The sequence below is a fragment of the Macaca mulatta genome, chromosome 1 (genome assembly GCF_049350105.2).
Source record: "Macaca mulatta isolate MMU2019108-1 chromosome 1, T2T-MMU8v2.0, whole genome shotgun sequence".
NCBI classification, from domain to species: domain Eukaryota; kingdom Metazoa; phylum Chordata; class Mammalia; order Primates; family Cercopithecidae; genus Macaca; species Macaca mulatta.
This window is the reverse complement of record NC_133406.1, coordinates 69,144,624-69,170,792: the sequence shown is the minus strand read 5'-3', so window position 1 is coordinate 69,170,792 and position 26,169 is coordinate 69,144,624. Positions and strand designations below refer to the sequence as shown.

The following is a 26,169-nucleotide window of genomic DNA, read 5'->3' as shown; positions in this document are numbered from 1 at the left end:
CAGCAACACAAACAGGCTTAGAAAATCATGTTGTCTGTAGGTATTTTTCTACAGTGTTAACAATATTCATCTTCGTTGTCACCATTTTCATGACCACCTTGACTCAGAACCATTTCAGCTATTTCATCACTGGTCAATGAATGAACAACTGGAATCTCATTATCAATGTTAAAAACTTCAATACCCATTTTTCCAGCTTTCAGGACTCTGAAGGAGTATTTTCTTGCATATGTAAGCAGGCCAGATTGCTTATCATTTTTTCTCATTTGACATATGGAATTCTTCAAAGTTACCATCTTGTTCATCTCACTGAACACAGTTGCAGGCCAGAGGTTGTGCCAGGCATGCATAAATTTGTCTTTAATCACTGTGCTCCAAGTGCTGGCAACAGCATAGATGGTAAACTTCGTGCTAAACCCCTGAAAACCTTCCACAGCCATGCCCCTGTCCACTGCTGTTGCATGCTATTCAAGAAAACGTTTTTATATTTACTCTTCATTGATCTAAGGATACTCTGTCACATGGCTGAATTAATAGTCACATTTTGGGGAAAGTACATGACATAAACATTATTTTTTATGAGAATTTCAGCTGGAGTATGAGCAGAACATTTGTCAAGGAATTTTTAAAAATTTTGTAGTCATCACCCAGTGCAGCCTTCTGTGCTGTGAGCCTGAGCCACTAGTATACAATTTTTGTGAAACCAATCAGAAAAGATATTCCTGGTTATTCAAGCTATTTTGCTAGCATGATGATAGACACATAAGAAATTCACCTACTGAAAACAGCAAGGACACAGCTTTTGCCTATCACAGCAAGTTTACACTTAATGTGTGCTTTATGCATTAGCCCATATCAGCAGTTATCCTGTCCCTGACATCCTTAATTCTATAGGGGCTGTGTCATCAGCTGTAGTCAGTGTCCTTCCAGGGCAATAATGCCAAAACAGTGATATTTCATCCACATTACATACTTGTTGTGGCATCAGATTTCAACACCAATAGTTTTGGCAAACTCACCAATAAATTTCTCCACTGCTTCATGATCAGCAGAAGTTTTATCACCACAAATCTTTAAAAGTTTAATGCCATGTCTTCTTAAACATTTCTGCAATCACCTGTTGAATATTCACAGTTCCTTTCAATTTTCAGTTCATTATTACACGTCTTTGTTTCATGATCAGCAAACCATTAAGTGGCATAATGTTCACTGCAATGCTGGCAGATCTACTCTTTCAATACACAATTGAGACTTTCATTTTCAGCTTTATGCAGCGCTGTTTTTGTTTTTTGTTTTTTGTTTTTTTCTCTCACTGACTTCTCTTTGTCCTTTCAACGTAGAACTTCAATAGTTCATATTTCTGTTTCTTCAGGTCATATACATAATGATTCCAACACCCTGCTCTTTTGTAAGACATTTGACACTTACACCACTGTCCAGTTTCTCCAGCCACTTGACTTCCTCTGTTATATATAAACACAAATGCTTCATTTTTCTTATTACTATTACTCATAAGGGTATCTGCAGGCCTTTTTGGCATTTGTAACAATATCTTTATACCCAAATAATAAGCAAAACAAAACAAAACCACAGTGAGTCATGCATGTAGGTCTTGGCCCCATGTGGGGCACTGTGGGGAACGTGCCATTTGGTGTGGCCTGCACACATGTCATTTATTGTCTTTTGTAGATATGCTTCCATGGGGGAATCTGGAAAAAAAAGATATACTGCAACTAAAGTGGGCTGGAGGGGGAGTCTTTATTTCCTTGGGTTTGCTGAATAAACTGTGTTATATACCTGTTTTTTGACTGCGACCCATCACGTACATCTCAGGTGTGAAATATTCCACTTGTGGTGTCATACTGATGTCCAAAAGTTTTGGATTTTGGAGAATTTCAGATTTTCAAATTAGAGAGTGCTCAAAGTGTACTCCTATCAAGCATGACACTGGGGTTACAGACCATCGGGCTTACAGATTAATTCTCAGAAGTCAAGGGCAAGGGCTAGACGTCTCTTAGGGCAAGATTAAATTCTTTACTACACACCTACACTATAATTTATCTGTCTTTTCTATTGTTAATAGATATTTGGGTTTATTCTATTTTTTGACAATTATGAACAACATTGCCATGAACATTCTTGTCCAGATACACTGATATAAAAATGCATGAGTTTCTCTGGAGAATATACCTAGGAGTATGACTGCTGAGTCTTTGGGCTTGGGCTTCAATCTATCAATGTTTATCTCAAGGTTTGGGGACTTTGTGATATATATAGAAAGGCTTTCTATATATATTTCTTAATCATCTCTGATTAAGATTTCAAAAACTTTCCAATGATTTCTTCAATTTATTTCTTTGCATGTAAATCTTTGATTCATCTGGAATCTATCCTAATATAAAGCTGAGGCATGAATTCAGCTTTAATTTTTCTGCAGATAGCTAGTTGTCTCAACATTACTTTTTAAATAAGTCAACTTTTCCATACTGATTTGAGGTGACTGTTATATGCCAAATTTTGTGTGTATTGCTTTTTTCCCCTAAGCTATTTCACTGATCTGTCCATCTAGCTATGTGTCAATACCTCAATATTTTAACTTTATATTTTTCATATTTTTCAATATCTGGTATGGCTAGTTCTCCTCCTTATTAGAATAATCTATTCTCGCTTTTTTTTTTTTTTTTACTAGAACTTTAGAATAATCCTGTCTAGTTCTACTCTAAAAATGTTGTGGTTTATTTTAAGGTGGATTTAAATGTCATTAAAATTTAATCTAAAAGTAGTTGGTATCTTCATCATATAGAATATTCCTGTCCAAGAACATAGTATGTCTTTTCATTTATTTCACAAATCATTATAGTATTTAAATATTTTATTCATAATACCTTGCATATTTCTCAAATTTATTCCTATGTATCTTTTTAAAATTTCCACTGTAAATAGGATTTTTCCATAAAATCTTCTGATATCAATATATTTAAAGATTATTGATTTTCAAATTCAGAATTTTACACAGAAATTTAACTGAATTCTATTAGGTTTTAAATAAACTTTATTTTTTAGAGAAGTTTTATGTTCACAGCAAAATACACACAGCAGAAAGTACAGAGAGCTCCTATATACTCCCTGCCTACATACATGCACAGCCTCCCTCACTATCAACATCCAGCATTAGAATGGAGTATGTTATAATCGATGACCCTGCATTAACAGATGATCATCACCCAAAGTCCATAATTTACATTAGGGTTCATTCTTGGAGTGGTAAATTTTATGGGTTTTGACAAGTATATAATGAATGACATACATCTACCATTATATTATTGTATTAGGGTTCTCTAGAGGGACAGAACTAATAGGATATACTATTATATATTATATATAATGTGTTTGTTATATATTATATGTATATATGATATATAATGTATATATTGTATGTATATATTATATATTATATAATATATATTATCATATATATGTGTTGTATTGCTAAGGAGTATTAACTCACATGATCACAAGGTCCCACAATAGGCCATCTGCAAGCTGAGGAGCAAGGAAACCAGTCTGAGTCCCAAAACCGAAGAAGTTAGTGTCCAATGTTCGAGGGCAGGAAGCATTCAGCAAGGGAGAAAGATGTAGGCTGGGAGGCTAAGTCAGTCTAGTCTTTTCACATTCTGCTGCCTGCTTTTTATTCTGGCCTTGCTGGCAGCTGATTAGATTGTGCCCACCCAGATTAAGAGTGGGTCTATCTTTCACAGCCCACTGACTCAAATGTTAATCTCCTTTGGCAACACCCTCACAGACACAGTCAAGATCAATACTTTGCATCCTTTAATCCAGTCAAGTTGACACTGAGTATTAACCATCACAATTATCATATAAAATAGTTTTACTGTCCTCAAATTCCTCTATGTTCTGCCTTTTTGTTCCACCCTCCCCCCATAATTTTTAAAGAAATAAACTTTCAATTGATTCTCTTGAGTTGTCTAGGTGTAAGAACATACATCCTAATAATTATAGTAACTTCATTCCTCCTTTCCAATGTATATCTCAATTTTGTTTTTTATTTTTTATATTTTTAATTGATATTTCATAGCTGTACATATTTTGGGACTATATGTGATATTTTGTTTCCTTTTTAATTTCTTTATTAGCTTATCTGCCAAATCAATAGATGCATAATGTGATATTTTGATACGTGTGTACAATCTATAATTATCAAGTCAGGGTAACTGGGATATCCATCACCTCAAAAATTTATCTTTTCTTTGTGTTGGGAATACTACAATTATTCTCTTCTAACTGTTTCCAAATATGAACTAAATTACTGTTAACTGTAATTTCTCTACTGTACTACTAATACCAGAACTTATTCCTTCTATCTAACTGTATTTTTGTTCTCCTTAACCAACTTTTCTTCATCCTGCCCTCTACTCTTCCCCTCCCAGCCTCTCACAGCCACAATTCTCTCTACCTCCATGAGATCCAATTTATTAGCTCCATGTGAGCAAATAATGTGATATTTGCTTTTCTGTGCCTGGTTTATTTCACTTAATATAATGACCTCCAGTTCCAAACCACATTGCTGCATATAACATGATTCTATTCTTTTTTATAGCTAAATAATATTCTACTATGTACATAACCACATTTTCTTTATCCATTCATCTGTTGATGGACACTTAAGATGATGCCATACCTTGGCTATTTGTGAACAGTGAGGCAATAAACATAGGAACACCGATTGCAGATATCTCTCTTATGTTACGATTTCCTTTCTTTTAAATATATACCCAGCAGTGGAATTGCTGGATCATATGGTAGTTTTATTTTTAATTTCTCGAGGAACTCCATGCTGTTTTTCATAATGGAGGTACTACTTTACATTCCCACAGAATAGGTGATTTCCCCTTTCTCTGCATTCTACCAGCATTTGCTATTTTTTGTCTTTTGGCAATAGCCATCCTAACTTGGGTGAGACAGTATTTCATCATGGTTTTGATTTGCATTTCCTTGATGATTAGTGATGTTGGATATTTTTTTTTCAAATATCTGTTGACCATCTGTGTACCTTCTTTTGAGAAATATTTATTCAGGTCTTTTACTCATTTTAAAAATTGGATTATTTGGTTTTTGCTATTGAGTTCCTTATATATTCTGGCTATTTTTGTTTGTTTGTTTGTTTTGAGATGGAGTCTTGCTCTTGTCACCCAGGCTGGAGTGCAATGGCACGATCTTGGCTCACTGCAACCTCCACCTCCCGGGTTCAAGTGATTCTCCTGCCTCAGCCTCCTGTATAGCTGGGATTACAGGCATCCACCACCACATCAGGCTGATTTTTGTATTTTTAGTAGAGACAGGGTTTCTGCCATGTTGGCCAGGCTGGTCTCAAACTCCTGACCTTGTGATCTGCCCACCTCAGCCTCCCAAAGTGCTGGGATTACAGGTGTGAGCCACCACGCCCGGCCAAGGTGATTTTTTATATGGTAAAAGATGGGGATCTAGCTTCAGTCTTCTGCACGTGGATATTCAGTTTCCCCAGCACCATTTATTTACTTATTTTTATTTTTTAAGAACGGTCCCACTCTGTCGCCCAGACTGAAATACAGAGGCACACACACAGCTCACTGAAGCCTCAAACTCCTGAGCCCAAGTGATCCGTCCACTTCAGCCTCCCAAGTATCTGGGACCATTTATTTACTTATTTTTATTTTTTAAGAACGGTCCCACTCTGTCGCCCAGACTGAAATACAGAGGCACAAACACAGCTCACTGAAGCCTCAAACTCCTGAGCCCAAGTGATCCGTCCACTTCAGCCTCCCAAGTATCTGGGACCACAAGCACAAACCACCATGCCCAGCTAATATTTAATTTTTTGTAGAGATGGAGGTCTCACTATGTTTCCCAGGCTGGTCTTGAACTCCAGGCCTCGAACAATCCTCTTGCCTTGGATTCCCAAAGTGCTGAAATTACAGGTATGAGCCACTATGCCCAGCCTGTCACAGTACCATTTATTAAAGAGACTATCTTTTTCCCACTGTATGTTCTTGTTACCATTGTTGAAAATGAGTTGGCTAGAAGTACATGGATTTATTTCTGGGTTCTCTATTCTGTTCCATTGGTCTGTGTGTGTGTTTTTACAGTACCATACTGTTCTGGTTACTATAGCTTTATAGTATAATTTGAAATCAGGTAGTGTGATGCCTCCATCTTTTTTCTTTTTGCTCAGGATTATTTAGCTATTCATACGAGTTTCAGAATTTTTTTTTCTATTTCTGTGAAAAATGTCATTGGTACTCTGATAGAGATTACATTGAATCTATAACTCACTCTGGGTACTATAGACATTTAAACAATAGTAATTCTTCCATTCCAAAGCATGGGATAGCTTTCCATTTTTTTGTCACCTTTCTTTTATTGGTGTTTTATAGTTTTCTTTGTAGAGATATTTTACTTCTTTGTTCTTTAGTTACATTTATTCCTAGGTATTTTAATTTTTTGTAGCTATTGTAAATGAGATTGATTTCTTGATTTCTTTTTCAGGCTGAATGCTGTTAGCATATAGAAACACTCCTGATTTTTGTATGCTGATTTTGTTTCCTATGATTTTACTAAATTAATTTGTCGGTTCTAAGAGTTTTCTGGTGGAGTCTTTGGGCTTTTCTCAATTTAAGATCATGTTGTCTGCAAACAAGGATAACTTGACTTCTTCCTTTCCAATATGGATGTCCTTTATTTCTTTCTCTTGCTTAATTGATCTGGCTGGGTATTTTTGTTTAACTGAATTTGCTCGTATCTTCAAAACAAGAGATAGCAGATGTCTTTTTCTTGTTTTTGACTGTAACAGGAATGCTTTTAGTATTTCCCCAATCTAAAACTTACAGAAAAGTTGCAAATACAGTACTTCCAGTAAGTTGTCATCCAAAAAACAAGGACATTCTTCTATGTAACCACAATTTGAGGTCAATATCAGGAAATTCACACTAATACATTACTATTGTCTAATTTTCAAACAGCATCCAAGTTTTTCCAACTCCTTTATAGATAAAAGACTGATGTCCTTTATAGTTAAAGGATTCAGGTCAGAATCAGGCACTGCATTTAAATGACATGTCTCTTTAATCTCCTTCAATCTGGAACAGTTCTTCAGTTTTACCTTGACTTTCAAGATGACAATTTTGAAGATTACACAGCAGTTGTTTCGTAGAATGTCTCTCAATTTAGGCATGTATAATCATTTCTCATTATTAGATTTAGGTTATGGATCTGCAATAGAGTGAATTTTCTGTGTCACCCCCCAAAATTCACACACTGAAACTCTCATCCCAATATGATGCTATTTGGAGATGGCTTTTTTTTTAAGACAGAATCTCGCTCTGTCGCCCAGGCTGGAGTGCAGTGGCACAATCTCAGCTCACCGCAACCTCCGCCTCCCAGCTCCGCCTTCAAGCTATTCTCCAGCCTCAGCCTCCTGAGTAGCTGGGATTACACCTGGCTAATTTTTGTATTTTTATTAGAGACGGGGGTTTCACCATGTTGGCCAGGCTGGTCTTGAACTCCTGACCTCAAGTGATCTGCCTGCCTCGGCCTCCCAAAGTGCTGGGATTACAGGTGTGAGCTATGGTGCCCAGCCTGGAGGTGGCATCTTTGGAAGGTAATGAGGTCATGAGGGTGGAGCCCTCATGAATAAGGTTAGTGTCCTTATAAAAAGAATAGCTAGCTCTCTTTCTGTCATTTGAGACAGTAAGGAAACCACCTTCTATAAACCAGGAAAAGGGCATTCACAAAGAATACAACCACACTGGCACCCTGATCTTGCACTTTCAGCCTCCAAGCCTCCAGAAGTGTGAGAAATAAAAGCCTGTTGTTTAAGCCACCCAGCCCATGGTAATTTGTTATAGCACTCTGAACTAGGACAACATCTTTGGCAGGAAATCACATCAGTGATGCTGTGTTCTTCTCAATGCATCCTAACAGGAGTCACACAATTCTGATTTGTCTCATTATTGATGACGCTAATTTTGATCACTTGATTCAGTAATGTCTACAAGGCTTCTCCATCACCATAAAATTATTCTTTTTCTCTGTGTTCACTTTCTTGACTTAGCCTTACAGCCAGCCATTTTACCAAGGAGTAAACAAGGAGTACTAGCACCTTTTAGTAGAGAATGGTATTTAGAAACCATGAACTGAACACTAGGTGTGCTCATTGCTATTAGGGTAACACTATTTCTAGACCAGCTACAGAGGTAGGATATATTCTAGAAATCATAAGTTTAAACTGATTAATTTCAAATCTCGATCAAGTCCCACAGGTTCTTCTTTGTCTTCCTCCATTCCATATTTGTGTCTTCCTTCTTCCACAGTGAAAACCCTGGTTTTTTTTCAACCACTCCATGTTTATTCATTTGCTCAATCTTACAATAAAATGAATATTACTATACTCATACTAGTAAGAAAATTTTTGTTATTTTACGTTTTAATTACTGTGTATATTTTGTTATATTTATTTTATCAGTATTTGATATGTTTTCTTTTTTACACTTTTGTGGAGGCATAATATGTATATCATAAAACTTGCCCTAAGTGTTCAATGATTTTTAGTAAAATTCAGAGTTGTGCAACCATTGCTGCAATCCAGTTTCAGAACATTTCCGTCAGCATAAAACTTCCCTTCTAGGCCGGGTGCAGTGGCTCACATCATTAATCCCAGCAATGTGGAGGACTGAGGCAGACAGATCGCTTGAGCCCAGGAGTTTGAGACCAGCCTAGGCAACATGGTGAGACCTTGTCTCTACAAAAAAATACAAAAATTAGCTGGGTGTGGTGGCAAATGCCTGTTACGGTACAAGCTACAAGAGGCTGAGGTGGGATGACAGCTTAAACCCAGGACGTTGAGATTGCAGTGTGCTGTGATTGTGCCACTGCACTCCAGCCTGGGCGACAGAGTGAGACCATCTCAAAAAAGAATAATAAAAGAAGAAAAGTTCCCTCTGCCTATATGCAACCAGTCCCCACTTTGACACCTCACAGACTCAAGCCCAGGTCATCACTGGACTCCACAGATTTGTCCATCCTAAAAGTTTCATACAAATGGAATCAAACAATAGTAGCCTTTTGTGGTCTGACTTCTTTCACTTCATATGATGTTTTTAAGATTAATCCATCTGTAGCATATATCAGTAGCCTATTTTTTATTGCTGAATAATATTCCATTACATGTACATACCATATTGTGGTTATCTACTCACCAGCTGATAGACATCTGAACTGTTTCCAGTTTTTGCCTATTGCATATAATGCTGCTATGAACACTCACAATAAGCCTTTGTGTAGACATATGTTTTGGAGGTATAGGGGTGGATATGTAGAAATAAAACTGCTGGGTCCAACAGCAGGTATATTTTTAACTTTTTAAGAAATGGCCAAACTGTTTTTCAAAGTGACTGTATCATTTCATATTCTCACGAGCAATGTATGAGGGTTCTGATTCTTCCTCACCCTCACCAACACTTGGTATTGGCAATCTTTTTTATTATTGTAGTGGGTGTGTAGTGACATCTCATTGTGGTTTTAATTCGCATTTCCCTAAAGGTTAATGCTATGAAGCATCTTTTCATGTATACATAAGCCATTGTATAAAGAAAACTGTTCTTTAGTTAAAATATAATAAATACTCATTTAAAATTTTTTTTATCCCATTTAAAAAACTGGATTATTGTACTATCAAATTATAAGAGTTCTTTATATACTCAGATAAAAGTCCTCTATTACATACATGATTTGCAAATATTTTTCCCAGTCTATGACTTGTCTTTTAATTCCACTAATGGTGCCTTTTAAAGAGCAGAATTTTTTCTGTTTTGATGAAGTTCAATTTATTAATTTTGTTCTCTTATGGATCATGTTTTTGTTGTCATATGTGAGAAATACCTGTCTAACCCAAAGTCACAAACATTTTCTCCTTGCCATTTTCTAGAAACTTTAGTTCTTATATGTAAGTCTATGATCCATTTAGAGTTAAATTTTGCACATGGCATGAGATAAGGATATATATATTTTTGCATATGGATGTATAATTGTCCCAGCACCATTTGTTGAAAAAATTATCATTTCCCCCATTGAATTACCTTGACACTTTTGTCAAAAGTGGAGATTAAGGCATGTGCCACCACACCCAGCTAATTTTTGTGTTTTTAGTAGCGATGGGGTTTTACCATGTTGGTCAGGCTGGTCTCGAACTCCTGGCCTTAAGCAATCCACCTGCTTTGGCCTCCCAAAGTGTTGCGATTACAGGAGTGAGCTACCATGCCCAGCCATCTTCTCTTTATTTTTTTAGAGACATTGTCTCATTCTGTTGCCTAATCCTTCTCAAATGTTGCTGGATTCTGTTACCTAGTACTTCATTAGGGAATTTTGTATACATGTTCATGAAGAATACTTGTCTGCAATTTTCTTTCCTTGTGACATGTTCACCTGGTTTTGATATCTGAGTAATATTGGTCTCATAAAATGTGTTACAAATTGTTTCCTTTTTATTTCCCAAAAAACAAACTGTAGGATTGGTAATCCCTCTTCCTTAAATGAAGCCATCCAGGCCTGGGTTTTCCCTTTTGAAAAGATTTCTAATTACCAATTCATTTTAGTCACATTATTTTTCTTCATTTATTATTGTTCTATTGATATTTTCTCTTTCTTCTCGAGTCAGTTTTTTTAATTTGCATCTTTCTAGTAATTTGGCCATTTAAGTTGTCTAATTTGTTGGCATAAAGTCATTCATAATAATTCCTTATAATACTTTTAACTTCTGTAGAGTTGGTAATGATATCCTATCTTTTATTCCTAATTTTGGTATCTGTGTCTTTTCTCTATATTTTTTCCTTGATCAGAATAGCTAACAGTTTATCAATTGCATTGATTAAAGAACAATTTTATTGTTTCAAAGAACCAACTTTAGTTTTACTGATTTTCTCTATTGTTTTTCTGTTTTCTATTTCACTGATGTTTGGCTCTGATCTTTATCATTTCCTTCTTTTTTCTTTTTTTTTTAAGAAACGGAAGTCTTCAAATTCCCATTAACGATAGACTGGATAAAGAAAACGTGGTACATTTACACCATGGAACAGTATGCAGCCATAACTAGGTACGAAATCATGTCCTTTGTAGGGACACTGATGGGAGCTGGAAGCCATTATCCTCAGCAAACTAACACAGGAACAGAAAACCAAACACCACACCTTCTCACTTATAAGTGGGAGCTGAACAATGAGAACACATGGACACAGGGAAGGGAACAACACACACTGGGGCCTGTTGTGGGAGTGGGGGAGAGAGAGCATCAGGATAAATAGCTAATGCATGTGGGGCTTAATACCTAGGTGATGGCCTGATAGGTGCAGCAAACCACCATGGCACATGTTTACTTATGTAACAAACCTGCATGTACTGCACATGTATCCTGGAACTTAAAATAAAAATAAATTTTAAAAAAAGATAAAGAAGAAAAAATGCTTATGTATAATACAAAATTCAGTTTAAAAGTTTGACTATATTATGTACTCGTGAGGAAATTTGTCTCTTTAGTTCACTGTTATTTACAGTATCTAGATTACTGCCTGTTACTTGGCAGATGCTTAATAAATGTTTGTCAAATGGATTTTTTAAATGTAACTTTTTTTCCCTCAAAATCCAAATACAAACATGGTGGGGGGGATCTATCTTAAATAAAAGCAAGAAATTAATCATAAAAAAAGAAATGGGGGTCTTGCTCTGCCACCTAAGTGGAGTACAGTGGTGCAATCCTGACTCACTGCAGGCTCAAACACCTAGGCTCAAGTGATCTTTCTGCCCCAGCCTCTCAAGTAGTTAAGACTATAGGCACATACCACAACACCTGGCTAATTTTTTTTTTCTTTTTGTGAGATGAGATCTCACTCTGTCATCCAGGCTGGAGTGCAATAGCACGATCAAGGCTCACTGCAGCCTTGACTTCCTGGGCTCAGGTGATTCTCCCACCTCAGCCACCCTAGTAGCTGGGACTACAGGTACATACCACCACGCCCGGCTAATTTTTTTGTATTTTTTGTAGAAATATGGTTTCACCATGTTGCCTAGGCTGATCTTGAACTCTCAGGCTCAAGCCATCCACCTACCTCGGCCTCCCAAAGTGCTAGGATTATAGGCATGAGCCACTGCACTTGGCCATTCAAAAAAAAAATTTTTTTTTTTTTAGAGACAGGGTCTCACTATGTTGCCCAGGCTGGTCTTGAACTCCTGGCCTCAAGTGATCCTCTTGTCTTAGCTTATCAAAGTGCTGGGGATTACAGGTTTGAGCTACCAAGCCTGGTCATCATTTCTTTCTATCTGCTTGATTTGGATTATTTGGTTTTTTTGTTTGTTTCTTTAGGTAAAAACTTAGGTTGTTTTTCTTTTCTATAGGCATTTAAAACTGTAAGTTTCCCTTTCAGCACTGCTTTAACTATATTGTACACATTTCAAAATATTTTCTATTTTCCCTTGTGATTTCATCTTTAACCCATGGGTCATTTAGTAGTGTGTTTTAAAATTTCCAAATATTTTTATATCGACTACCTTTATTTCTATCGTTGACTTCTAATTCTACTGTGATCAGAGAACATACTTTTAATGATTTCAATCCTTTTACATTTATGGAGAATGTTTTACATGCATTTGCAAAGAATATATATTCTGCTACTGTGGGTAAAGTGTTTTATAGGTACTTTTTATGTCAAGTTAGTTGACAGTGTTGTTCAAGTTTGTATCCTTACTGATCATCTTTCTACATTTTCTATCAATTATTGAAAGTAGGGTATTGAACTCTCCAACAGTTGTTGAATTACCTATTTCTCCTTTCAATTTTGTAAGTCTTTACTTACGTGTTTTGAGGCTCTGTTATCAGCAACATTAGTTTCCTAGAATTGTCCTAACAAATTACCAACACTAGGTAGCTTAAAACAATAGAAGTTTATTGTCTTATGTTTCTGGAAACTGTAAGTCCAAAATCAGGGTGTCCATAGGGTCATGCTCCCTTTGAAGGTCCTAAGGAAGAATTCTTCCTTGCCTCTTCTCATGGCCCCAGCAGTACTTAGTTGTGGCAGCACAACTCCAATCTCTGCCTCCATAGTCAGATCACTGCCTTCCCTGTGACTTTCTGCGTGTCCTCTCCTCCTCTTATAAGGTCACCAGTCATTGCATTTAGGTCCCTCACCCCACTCAAGTATGATCTTATCTTAACTAATAACATCTGCAAAGATCCTATTTCCAAATAAGGTTACATTCTGAGGTTCTGGGTGAACATGAATTTCAGGAAAGATATTGTTCAATCCACTGCAGTGTGAATACATTTATACTGACATTTATATCTTTCTGACAGATTGACCCTCTTATCACATGAAATGTTCCTCTTTGTCACTAGTAATATATCTTGAAATCTATTTATCTGTGTTTTATTAGCTTTATAAAACCAACAAAAAAAGCATTATATATCCTTTCATGTTCTGGGAGAGATTATTATATATGGTATGAGACTCACCCATGCTACCTATAACAATATATAATAATACATATAATAATCTTGTTTAAGAAAGAAATTACAAAAGTTTTTCCTTTTTCTTTTACTTTTTGTTTGTTTGTTTTTACTTCTTGAGTTAGTCTTCGCAATTTAGAGGTAATATAGGGTATTTCTCAATAGGAGTTCTATTAACATTTTTTTTTTCTTTTTTGAGAGGGAGTCTCCCTCTGTTGCCCAGGCTGCAGGGCAGTGGCACCATCTCCGCTCACTGCAACCTCCACCTCCCGGGATTGAGCAATTCTCCTACCTCAGCATCTGAGTAGCTGGGACTACAGGGTATACCACCATGTCCAGCTAATTTTAGTATTTTTAGTACAGATGGGGTTTCACCATGTTGGCCAGGTTGGTCTCAAACTCCTGACCTCAGGTGATCCACCCACCTCAGCCTTTTTTTTTTTTTTTTTTTTTTTGGAGATAGCATCTTGCTGTAGCACTCTGGCTGGAGTGCAGTGGTGCCATCTCAGCTCACTGCAATCTCTGCCTCCCAGGTTCAAGCATTGAGCAATCCTCTTGCCTCAGCCTCCTGAATAGCTGGGACTACAGGTGTGCACCACCACACCTGGCTAATTGTTGTATTTTCTGTAGAGACGGGGTCTCACTATATTGCTCAGGCGCTTTTTTTTTTTTTTTTTTTTTTTTTTTTTTTTTTAAATAGAGACAGGGTTTTACTATGTTACCCAGGCTGGTCTTAAACTCCTGGCCTCAAGCAATCTTCCCTGCCTCAGCCTCTCAAAGTGCTAGGACTAACAGGCATGAGCCACTCTGCCCAGCCTGGGTCAGTTCTTTATTTTTTAGGATCATCACTCCTACTATAGGACACTTAATATTTTAAGCCTCTATCCACTAAATGTCAGTAACTCTCCTTAGTCTTTATAACAACCAGATTCATACCCGTGAGGGTGGGGGAGTCATTCAAGAACCAATGACATAGTTAAGAGAGTAACTGCTTGGGCTTAAATACAAGCTCTGACACTAATTTTGTTAAATATTTTTCTATTGAATTTTTTTGTTGTGATTAGCTGATACATACAAAATTCTTAGAATAGTACGTAGAACAGAGCAAGTGCGTGATAAATATTAACAAGTATTATTCCACAAATTCTGTCATCTTAACAAGTTTTTATATGGCAGGACAATATTTCTGAAATATTGACTTATTTTTCTTGTACAAATTCACTTTTTCCTTGCCCTTTCCTTCCATAGTCCCTTTAATCGGCTAGATAGCTATGACCTCGCTGCTATAGGGGAGAGATAAACCATATTTAAAGACATAAAAATGATGTATTCATAAACTTTATTTCTAAAACTGTAAGCCTTTATGGGAATAGAGAAAGTTCCATACATACATAAAATATTTGGGAGAAACATAACTAAAAAGAACTGGGCTTTGTTATCTCCCCGTTAATTTTTTTTTTTAATTTTTTTTTTCTCCCCGTTATAATAAGCCTAGAAAGAAATTTCCCCAGACTGAGGAAGAAGACAATATGGTGGGAAAGGGATAAGAGTACAGAAATTGACAGATCCTTAAAAAATGAATTCTATGCCCTGATTCATGGAGTAGCAAAGCAGCAGTAAAAGTCCATACAAACATGAGGGCTCTAAGGCAGGGAGACGAGGAGGGTTAAATCCTGAACCTTGGGTAAATAATATGATACCAAAGAAGAAATGACTGGGAGATAAGACTATGCCGACCAGGCTTTAAGAAGTTGCCTTGCATTTCATATGTAAGCATAGCAGTGAAGGCGTAGAATTATGTATATGCCCCTACATGTAATGTGGAATAAAAGAACATACTTGAAGGTACCAGACAAACAGGAATGACAACATCTTAGTGGCAAATGGTGTGGACCAGTGACTGAGGACCAGAAAGGATGATGGACATCTCAGAAGATACCTGCAAGAACAGATAACATTGAGGACTAGGTGAATATGAGTACCTTCTCCCTATCCTTGTCTTAGTAACACAGAGATCACCCCCACTTCATAATCAGACTCGAAGTATGAAACTCCAAACTGACTGAGATCAGGTTTCCATCCCCCTCCAAAGAACGGAGACTTTGAAAAGAAAGTAAGATAGCCGGGCACGGTGGCTCATGCCTTTAATTCCACTTTGGGAGGTCAGGAATTCGAGACCAGCCTGGCCAACATGGTGAAACCCCGTCTCTACTAAAAATACAAAAATTAGCCAGGTACAGTGGTGGGTGCCTATAATCCCAGCTACTCAGGAGGCTGAGGCAGGTGAATTGCTTGAACCCGGGAGGCGGAGTTTGCAGTGAGCCGATATCACACCACTGCCCTCTAGCCTGGGCGACAGAGTGAGACTCCATCTCGAAAAAAACCAAAAAATAAAAAATAAAAAGATGATTCATATAAAATTAGAGTAACATTTCTTGTATAATTTTGTGGACATAGATCTACCCATATGCACAGAGTTGTTCATATAATTGTAAGTTTTTAAAGCTACGTATCAGTTGACATAGCCCCTTTTTACTTTTGTTCATATCTCCTTTATTTATTTTTATTAGATTTTTAAAGATTTAATCAGTTTGTTGGGATTTTTGAAAAACTCAATTATTAGATGTATAGTCTACTCTTCCTGTCTCTTAAAAGTCACTAAGGTTTTTATCTTTATTATTTCCTTTATTCTGCTTTCCTTTGAGTTGTATTTCAGTTGTTTCTTTCTAGTTTATTGACTTGATAAATTCTGTTTTCCTAATTGGACCATGAATGATACAGATGGTAAATTCATTTTATAGCTTAAATGAGCAAATACAATTTTTATAACATGTATGCCATGATATGGCATGTATATATGGCAGAAACTTGATAGCTGTCAGAGTTAAAATTTATCTTCAGGACTATTAAACAAATTCTTGGTAGTAAATACTTACTAAGAACACTTCTTCCATTACTTGGCAAACATTCAAAGAAGTACTTTAGTCATGATTAGAAGAAATAGAGCAAATATGCACTTAAGACCTTTGTCCACCAATCTAAGGTTTTTTCTTACTTGTACTACTGAATTATCTGAAATGTAAATATTATTTGGCCATTTCTCCTTTATCCGACTGAGGATGGTAATGACTACTTTAAATTCTCAAAATACTCTGTGGCAAAAAGACTATTTCCTGCCAAGTATTCCTGCTAAATATCATTATACATTATGTCCTATACTTTCTTTTCATTATAACAAATCCAAAGTATATTTGGATTTTTAACTTTAATTTCTATATTATCCTAAAATAAAGCTTAGATATTACCAATTAAAGAAGTGAAGTAAAAACGAAAAGCTTATCTTACAAGCAAGAGGGAAAATATACTGTAAGTCTTACAGAATAAGTATCTTCTAAATTCTAGCCCAGGTGTCTCATAGGCTAGATGAAGAAACAAAGGCCTAGATAGGATAACTAGCTCAAGATTAAAGGTCAAAAACAGAAGTTGGTCAAAAATTGGATTCCTTTTTTTGTTTTGAGATGGAGTCTCACTCTGGCACCCACGCTGGAGTGCAGTGGCACGATCTTGGCTCACTGCAACCTACGCCTGCTAGGTTCAAGCAATTCTCCTGCCTCAGCCTCCCGAGTAGCTAGGACTACAGGTACATGCCACTATGCCCAGCTTTTTTTTTTTTTTTTTGTATTTTTAGTAGATGTGGGGTTTCACCATACTGGCCAGGCTGGTCTCGAACACCTGACCTTGTGATTCGCCCACCTCAGCCTCCCAAAGTGCTGTGATTACAGGTGTGAACCACCGTGCCCGGCTCCAAAAAACTGGATTCTTATACTCAAAAGCACTCTTTTATTCTGCTCTGTTATTACCTTTTACACTGATTATATAAGGGTCTCATGGAACAAAAAATATAAAATTTGCTGAGAGGTTGGGCTCGTTTGGTGCGGTGGCTCCCGCCTGTAATTCCTGCACTTTGGGAGGCTGAGGCAGGCAGATAACTTGAGGTCAGGAATTTGAGATCAGCCTGGCCAACATGGCGAAACCCGGTCTCTATTAAAAATACAAAGAAATTAGCTAGGCGTGGTGGCACACACCTATAATCCCAGCTACTCAGGAGGCTGGGGAAAGAGAATTGTTTGAACCCGGGAAGCAAAGGGAGGTTGCAGTCAGCTGAAATCGCATCACTGCACTCCAGCCTGGGCGACAGAGCAAGACTCCGTATAGAAAAAAAGAAAAAATGCCCCCAGAAATCTGACCGTAGAACAGGTGCTACAATAAACATCAACTAAGCATCGTCTGTTTTTAAAAACCCAAAGAACAGAAGAAAGGAAAGAAAATAAAGATAAGAGCAGAAATTTGAGGAAATAGCAGAAGAGACAATGGACAAAATCAATGAAGCCAAAAAATGGTTCTTAAAAAGACCTAGAAAAGACATACAATCTCTGGCATGATTAAGAAGAAAGAAAGAAGGCAAAAAACAAATATTAGGAACAAAAAGGAGGACAAAATTATGTATCCAGCAAGGATTTAAAAGAAAATAAGTGCATGTTATGAGCAATGTAGTGGCCAAAAAAACCCACAAAAAACAACAACAACAACAACAACAACAAAACCCACAAAACAATGAAAGGAAAACTTAGGTAAAGCTGATTAACTCCCAGAAATATGTAATTTAACCAAAACGAAATGAGAAAAAATTAAATATTTGAATAGTCTTATAGTCACTAAAGAAACTGAATCCATAGTTAAAAATCTTTCTGCAAAGAAAAAAACAAAAATACCAGGCCCAAATGGTTTTTATAGGTGAGTACCAACAACTTTTCAAGAAACAGATCATTCCAATCTTATAAATACTCTTGAAAGAACAGAGAGAAAGGATCATATAATCTTTTTTCTCCCCACAGGTTATTGGAGAACAGGTGGTGTTTGGCTACATGAGTAAGTTCTTTAGCAGTGATTTGTGAGATTTTGGCGCACCCATTACCCAAGCAATATACACTGCACCCAATTTGTAGTTTTATCTGTCACCCCTTCCCACCCTTTGTCCCTAAGTCCCCAAAGTCCATTGTGTCATTCTTACGTCTTTGCATTTTCATAGCTTAGCTCCCACTTAAGGACCATTTAATCTTGATACCAAAACCATATAAGATTTTCAAGAGAAAGACAAACTACAGGTTCTTCTTATGAAAAAAACCTGAAAAAAAAAATACTAGCAATCCAAACCCAGTAATGCGTTAAAAAAGATAATATATCATAATTATGTTGTTTATCCCAGTAAAGCAACATTTAAAAAATTAATAAACACAATTCACCATAAAAAAACTAAAAGAACAAAACTTTATGACCAAGAGATATCAAAAATTAATAAAATTCAATGGCTATTTATTTTTAAAAACTTTTTTTTTTTTTAAGACAAAGTCTTGTTTTGTCACCCAGCCTGGAGTGTAGCGGCATGATCTCAGCTCACTTAGCCTCAATCTCTTGGGCTCAAGTGATCCTCCCACCTCAGCCTCCTGAGATTACAGATGGGCACCACCATGCCCAACTGATTTTTAATTTTTTTTTGTAAGGACAGGATCTCACTATGTTGCCCAGGCTGGTTTTGAACTCCTGGGCTCAAGGATCCTCCTCCCTCAGCCTCCCAAGGTGCTGGGATTACAGGTGTGAGCCACTGTGCCCAGCAAAAATTCTTATCAAAATAGGAATAGAAGAGAACTTTAAAAACATCTCCATAAATGGTATCTACAGAAAGCATCCTTCTTAATGATAATATTTCAGAAGCATTTCCTTTAAAATAGGCAATCATTCCCACTATTATTGTTTCTACTGTACTAGATATCCTTTTAATAATTCAAAAGCAGTATAAAGATTAGAAAGATGCCATTATTAAACAATAATATGACTGTCTACCTAAGAAAACCCCAAAGAATATGCAAATTATTAGAGATAACAAGATATTTAAACACATGGCTGAATATAAAATCAATTTACAAAGCTATTAAATTTCCAATAGCAAGCAACCGATGGTTAGAAAATATTACTTATAATAGCAACAACAAAAAAGATACTCAAGGCCGGGTGCAGTGGCTCATGCCTGTAATCCCAGCACTTTGGGAGACCGAAGCAGGTGGATCACTTGAGGTCAGTTCAAGACCAGTCTGGCCAACACGGTGAAACCCTGTCTCTACTAAAAATACAAAAATTAGCCAGGCATTGTGGCATGTGCCTGTAATCCCAGCTACTCAAGAGGCTGAGGCAGAAGAACTGCTTGAACCCAGGAGGTGGAGGTTGCAGTGAGCCGAGATCGCACTACTGCACTCCAGCCTGGGTGAAAGAGCCAGATTCTGTCCCAAAAAAAAGAAAAAAAAAAAAGAAAGAAAGAAAAGAAAAAAGATACTCAAGAATAAATATAATTAACAAAAGATGTGCAATGATTATATTGATAAAATTATGAAATTTTATTGAAGGATATTAAAGAATTCTAAAACAAATGAAATGTGATTTTTTTACACTGTTATAAAAAAAACTCACTGTTGTAAAGATGTAAATTCTACCATGAATAATCTATAGTTTAAATTTGATTATGTTCAAAATCCCAGCAGGTTTTTTCATAGAATTTAACAAGCTGCTTCTAAAATTTATGTGGAAGAGGAAAGGGAAAAAATGGCCAACAAGATACCAAATGCTTAGGCAAACTCCCAACCATATATCAAGATTTTTATAAAACCAGAATAATTAAGACTGTGTGGCTATATGACTGTGTACAGACAGTCATATAAATGAATGAAACAGACTAGAGAGCACAGAAACAGACTCCAGTATTGGTGGTGAAAATTGGTGTGGTTAGTTTTCTATTGTTGTTTTAACAAATCACCACAACCCTGACCCCCTGCGCCCACTCCCACAACACATATACACACAAATTTCTCTTGCAGCTCTGAAGGTCAGCAGTCCAAACTAGGCCTTTATGGGGCTAAAATCAAGGTGTCAGCAGGGCTGGGTTCCTTCGGGATACTATAGGGAAGAATCTGTTTCTTACCTTTTCCCACTTCTAGAGGCTGCTTGCATTTCTTGGCTCATGGCTTAGTCACTCTAATCTCTGCTTCCTTCATGACATCTCTTACTTAGATTTTCTACCTCCTGCTTTCCCCTAGAAAGACCCTTATGATTACACTGTGCCCACCTGGAAAACTCTAGATACTCTCCTATTTCAAGATCCTTAATTACATCTTCAATGTAACCTTTGCTGTATAAGGTAACATATTCACAGGTTCTGGAAATTAGATGTGAACATGTTTGGAGGGAGCATTAGTCTGCCTACTACAGTGTGCACATCTTACAATTTAGCAATTCTATTCTTAGACATATAATCTAGAGAAACTTACACAAAAACACCAGGAGAAATGTACAACATATTCATGGTAGTACTGTTTGCAATAGGAAAAAAAATTAGAAGGACTCAGGGAGCAAGACGGCCAAATCAAACTGAAGAATTATCCACACAAAAAAAGCACCTTCATAAGAAACAAAAATGATGTGACTGTGATTTTAAAACAACAGTACCTGGTTTTAACTTCATATCATAGAATGAGACATTGAAGAGGGTAAGAGAGACAGTCTTGAATTGCTGATGCCACTTCTCCTTCATCCCCACTGGCAATGGCCATCTGGCATGGAGAGACAATATACGCACTTGTGGGAGGCAGAGTGCAGCGACTGTGGGACTTTGCTCTGGAACTCAGTGCTTCCATGTCACAGCAGAAAGCAACATTGGGTAGAACTCACCCTGGTGTTTAGACAAGCTCTAGCCAGAGGCAGATTACTCATCCCAGGGTCAGAACCTGAGTTACAGCAAGCCCTGCCACACAGGCTAAAGTACTCTGGGGTCATAAACTTCAAAGGCAGTTTAGGCCACAAGGACTGCAAGTCCTGGTGCTGTCCCGGGTTCGGAGTCAGTGGACGTGTGGGACATGCAACCAAGTGACATACCAGCTGTGGCAGCCAAGGGAATGCCTGTACCACCCCTCCCCCAACCCCAGGTATGGCAGCTTGCAGCTCCAGGAGAGACTCCTTCCCTCACTTGAGGAGAAGAGAGAGAAGAGTAAAGAGAATTTTGTCTCGCAACTTGGCTACAAGCTCAACCACAGTAGCACAGGGGACCAATCAAGAGTTCCGAGGCCTCCATTACAGGCCCTAGCTCCCAGATAACATTCCTAGACATGCCCTGGGCCAGAAGGGAACCTGCTGCCTTAAAGTGAAGGACCCAGTCCTGGCAGAACTAATCGCCTACTAACAAAAGAGTCCTTGGGCCCTGAATAATCAGTTGTGATGCCCAAGCAGTACTTGCTATAGGCCTTAGGGTGAGACCTAGAGATGTGCTGGCTTCAGGTGTGACCTGGCACATTATCTAGTTGTGGTGGCTATAGGGAGAGATGCCAGCTTAAGAAACGGAGAGGCAGGAGTAAAGGGGACTCTGTCTTGGAGCTTCAGGTACCACCTTGGCCAAAGTATGGTAGAGTACCAGGTGGGCTCTTGGGGTCCCCAATTCCAGGCGTTGGCTCTTGGATGGCACTTCTGGACCTGCCCTGGGCCACAGGGGGAGCCTACTGCCCTGAGGGGAGAATCTCAGGCCTGGAAGCATTCACTACAAGATGACTGAAGAGCCGTTAGCCCTTGAGTGAACATCAGTGGTGGCCAGAAGTACATGCTGTAGGCCTGGGACGATGGTGGCCATGGGAAGAGACTCTTTTGCTTGTGAAAAGGGGAGGGAAAAGTGAAAAGTCTTGTGGCTTAGGTGCCAGTTCAGCTGCAGTAGAATAGAGCACCAGGTAGATACCTCAGGTTTCCAACTCCAGGTCCTAGCTCCTGGATGGCATCTCTGGACCTGGTGGGGCTGAGGGAACTTACCACCCCAAAGGAAAGGACATAAGCTTAGCTGGCTTTGCCACCTACTGATTGTAGAGCCCTAAGGCCTTCAGCAAACATAGGCAGCAGCCAGACAGTGGTTACCATGGGCTTTGCGCAAGACCCAGTGCTGTGCTGGCTTCAGGTCTGACCCAACACAGTCCCAATGCTGGTGGCCACAGGGATGCTTGTGTCACCCCAGCTCCAGGCAGCTCAGCACAGAGAGGGAGAGAGACTGTGTTTGCTTAGGAGAAAGCAAGAGAAGAGAACAAGTGTATCTTCATGGTAATCCAGATAATTCTTCTGGATCTTATGTAAGACCACCATGGTGGTCTATGTTATTGGGCTTGGGGTGTCCCCTAATGAAGATATGGCTGCAATGATTAAAAAATTAGATTATCATACCGAAGTCCCTTTGAATTCCTGGAAAGCCTTCCCAAGAAGGATAGGTACAAACAAGTCCAGACTGCAAAGACTACAGTAAATACTTAACTCTTCAGTGTCCAATCACCCAGGAACATCCACAAGTATCAAGATCACCCAGGAAAACATGACCTCACCAAACAAGCTGAATAAAGCACCAGGGACCAATCCTGGAGAAAGACAGAGTTATCTGAACTTTTAGACAATTCAAAATAGCTATGTTGAGGAAACTTAATGAAACTCAAGATAATACAGAGAAAGAATTCAGAATCCTATCAGATAAATTTAACAAGAGATTGAAATAATTTAAAAGAATCAAGAAGAAATTCTGGAGACAAAAAATGCAATAGACATACTAAAGAATGCATTCGAGTTTCTTACCAGCACAATTGATAAAGCAGAAGAAATAATTAGTGAGCTTAAAAACAGGCTACTTGAAACACACAGAGCAGACAAAAGAAAAAAGAATACAAAAGAATGAAATATATCTACAAGATCTAGAAAACAGCTTCAAAGAGAAAATCTAAGAGTTATTAGCCTTGAAGAGGAGGTAGAGAGCTGGGTGCGGTGGCTCACGCCTGTAATCCCAGCAGTTTGGGAGGCCGAGGTGGATGGATCACCTAAGGTCAGGAGTTTGAGACCAGCTTGACCAACATGGAGAAACTCCATCTCTACTAAAAATACAAAATTGGCCACGCATGGTGGCGCATGCCTGTAATTCCAGCTACTCAGGAGGCTGAGGCAGCAGAATTGCTTGAACCCTGGAGGTGGAGGTTGCAGTGAGCCAAGATAGCGCCATTGCACTCCACCCCAGGCAACATGAGTGAAACTCTGTCTTAAAAAAAAAAAAAAAAAAAAAAAGAGGCGGTAGAGAGATATGGTCTAGAAAGTTTATTCAGGCCAGGCGCAACGGCTCACACCTGTAATGCCAGCACTTTGGGAAGCCGAAGTGGGTGGATTACCAGGTCAGGAGATCGAGGCCATCTGGCCAATATGGTGAAACCCCGTCTCTATTAAAAATACAAAAATGAGCTGGGTATGGTGGCACGTGCCTGTAATCCCAGCTAGTTGGGTGAGGCATGAGAATTGCTTGAACCCAGGAGGCGGTGGTTGCAGCGAGCCAAGATTGTGCCACTGCACTCCAGCCTGGCAACAGAGCAAGACTCCGTCAAAAGGAAGGAAGGGGGGAGGGAGCGGAGGGGAGGGGAGGGGAGGGAAGGGAAGGGAAGGGAGAAGAGAAAGTTAGCTTATTCTAAGAGATAATAACAGAGAACTTCCCTAAAGTAGAGAAAGATATTAATATTCAAGGATAAGAAGGTTTAGAACACCAAGCAGAATTAATCCAAGTATTAATAAGACTACCTCAAAACATTTAATAAACACCCAAAGGTAAAGGATAAAGAAACAATCCTAAAAGCAGCAAAAGAAAGGAAACAAATAACATACAATAGAGCCCCTGAAAACCTTACAGGCCAGGAGAGAGTGACATGACATATTTAAAGTGATGAAGGAAAAAAACTACTTTTATCCTAGAAGAGTATATCCAGCAAAAATATCCTGCAAACATAAGGGAGAAATAAAGACGTTGTTCAAGACAAACAAAAGCTGAGGGATTTCATCAACGCCAGCCCTGAACAAAATGAAATGCTAAAGAGAGTTCTTCAATCTGAAGGAAAACGATGTTAATGAGCAATATGAAATCATCTGAAGGTGTAAAACTCACTGGTAACAGTAAGTACAAAGAAAAACAACAAATGTAACACTGTAATTGTGGTGTGTAAACTATATCTTGAGTAGAAAGGTAAAAGGTGAACTGATGATAAATAATAACTACAACAACTTTTCAAGACATAGAGAGTATAATGAGATAAAAATAGAAACAATAAAAAGTTAAGCAAGGGAACAAAGTTAAGCTGTAGACTCTGTATATGTTTTTTCTTTGTCAGTTTGTTTATGCACTCAGTGTTAAATTGTCATCAGTTTAAAATTATGGGTTATAAGATATTATTTGCAAGCCTCATGGTAACCTCAAGTCAACAAACATTAAACAGATATACAAGAAATTAAATCATATCACCTGAGAAAATCACCTTTGATAAATGAAAGACAAGAAGGCAGGAAATAAAGGCCACAAAAACAACTGAAAAACAAATAACAAAATGTCTGGGGTAAGTCCTTACTTATAACACTGAATGTAAATGGACTAAACCTCCCCAGTCAAAAGACAGAGTGGTTGAATGGATTAAAAAATAATAATAAGACACAATGATCTGTTGCTTACAAGAAACATACTTCACCTATAAAAACACACATAGACTGAAAATAAAGGAATGTAAAAGAAATTCCATACCAACGGAGACCAAGTAAGAGCAGGAGATAGCTATACTTGTATCAGACAAAATAGATTTCAAGACAAAAACCACAAAAAGAGACAAAGATCATTATATAATGATAAACAGGTCAATTCAGCAAGAAGATATAATAATTTTAAATATATATGCACCCAACACCGGATAAATCAGATATATAAAGCAACTATTATTAGAGCTAAAGAGAAAGATCTAAGTAGAGACTTCAACACCCGACTTTCAGCATTAGACAGATCACCCAGACAGAAAATCAACAAAAATAATCAGACTTAATCTGCATTACAGACCAAATGGATGTAACAGATGTTTACAGAACATTTTATTCAATGGCTACAGAATACCCATTCTTTTCCTCGGCACATGGTTCATTCTCAATAATGTTAATACACTATATGTTAGGCCACAAAACAAGCCTTTAAAAATTCAAGAAAAAAGAAATTATATCAAGCATCTTTGTTGACCATGATGGAATAAAACTAGAAATCAGTAACAAGAGGAATTTTGGAAACTATACAAACACATGGAAATTAAACAATATGCTCCTCCTGAATGACTAGTGGGTCAATGAAGAACTTGAGAAGAAAATTTAAAAACTTCTTGAAAGAAATGATAATGGAAACACAACATACCAAATCCTATGGGATACAACAGAAGCAGTACTAAGAGGAGAGTTTATAGGTATAAGTGCTTGTATAGGAAAAGTAGAAAAAATTCAAATAAACAACCCATCTATGCATCTTAAAGAACTAGAAAAGCAAGAGCAAACCAAACCTAAAATTAGTAGAAACAAAGAAATAGTAAAGGTCAGAGTAGAAACAAATGAAATTGAAATGAAAATAATACAAAAGATCAATGAAATGTAAAGCTCATTTTTGAAAAGATAAATAAAATTGATAAATCCTTAGCCAGACTAAGAAAAATAGAGAAGATCCAAAT

The 26,169-nt window shown here is 37.6% G+C and overlaps 1 protein-coding gene across 3 annotated transcripts in view; it reads right to left on the bottom strand.

Moving 5' to 3' along the window:
- Nucleotides 1-26,169, bottom strand: part of LOC711961 (putative uncharacterized protein encoded by LINC00467 homolog) — a 61,402-nt gene that overhangs the window by 10,625 nt on the left and 24,608 nt on the right. For 2 of the 3 annotated variants that reach the window (XM_077937315.1, XM_015117394.3), the window contains exon 5: nt 15,386-15,485. The exons of the other annotated variant lie outside the window; for it this stretch is intronic. In XM_077937315.1, coding sequence (XP_077793441.1) covers nt 15,420-15,485 — 66 coding nt within the window. In that variant the 3' untranslated portion in view covers nt 15,386-15,419. The remainder of the gene's footprint in view (nt 1-15,385; nt 15,486-26,169) is intronic. 3 annotated transcript variants of the gene reach the window in all.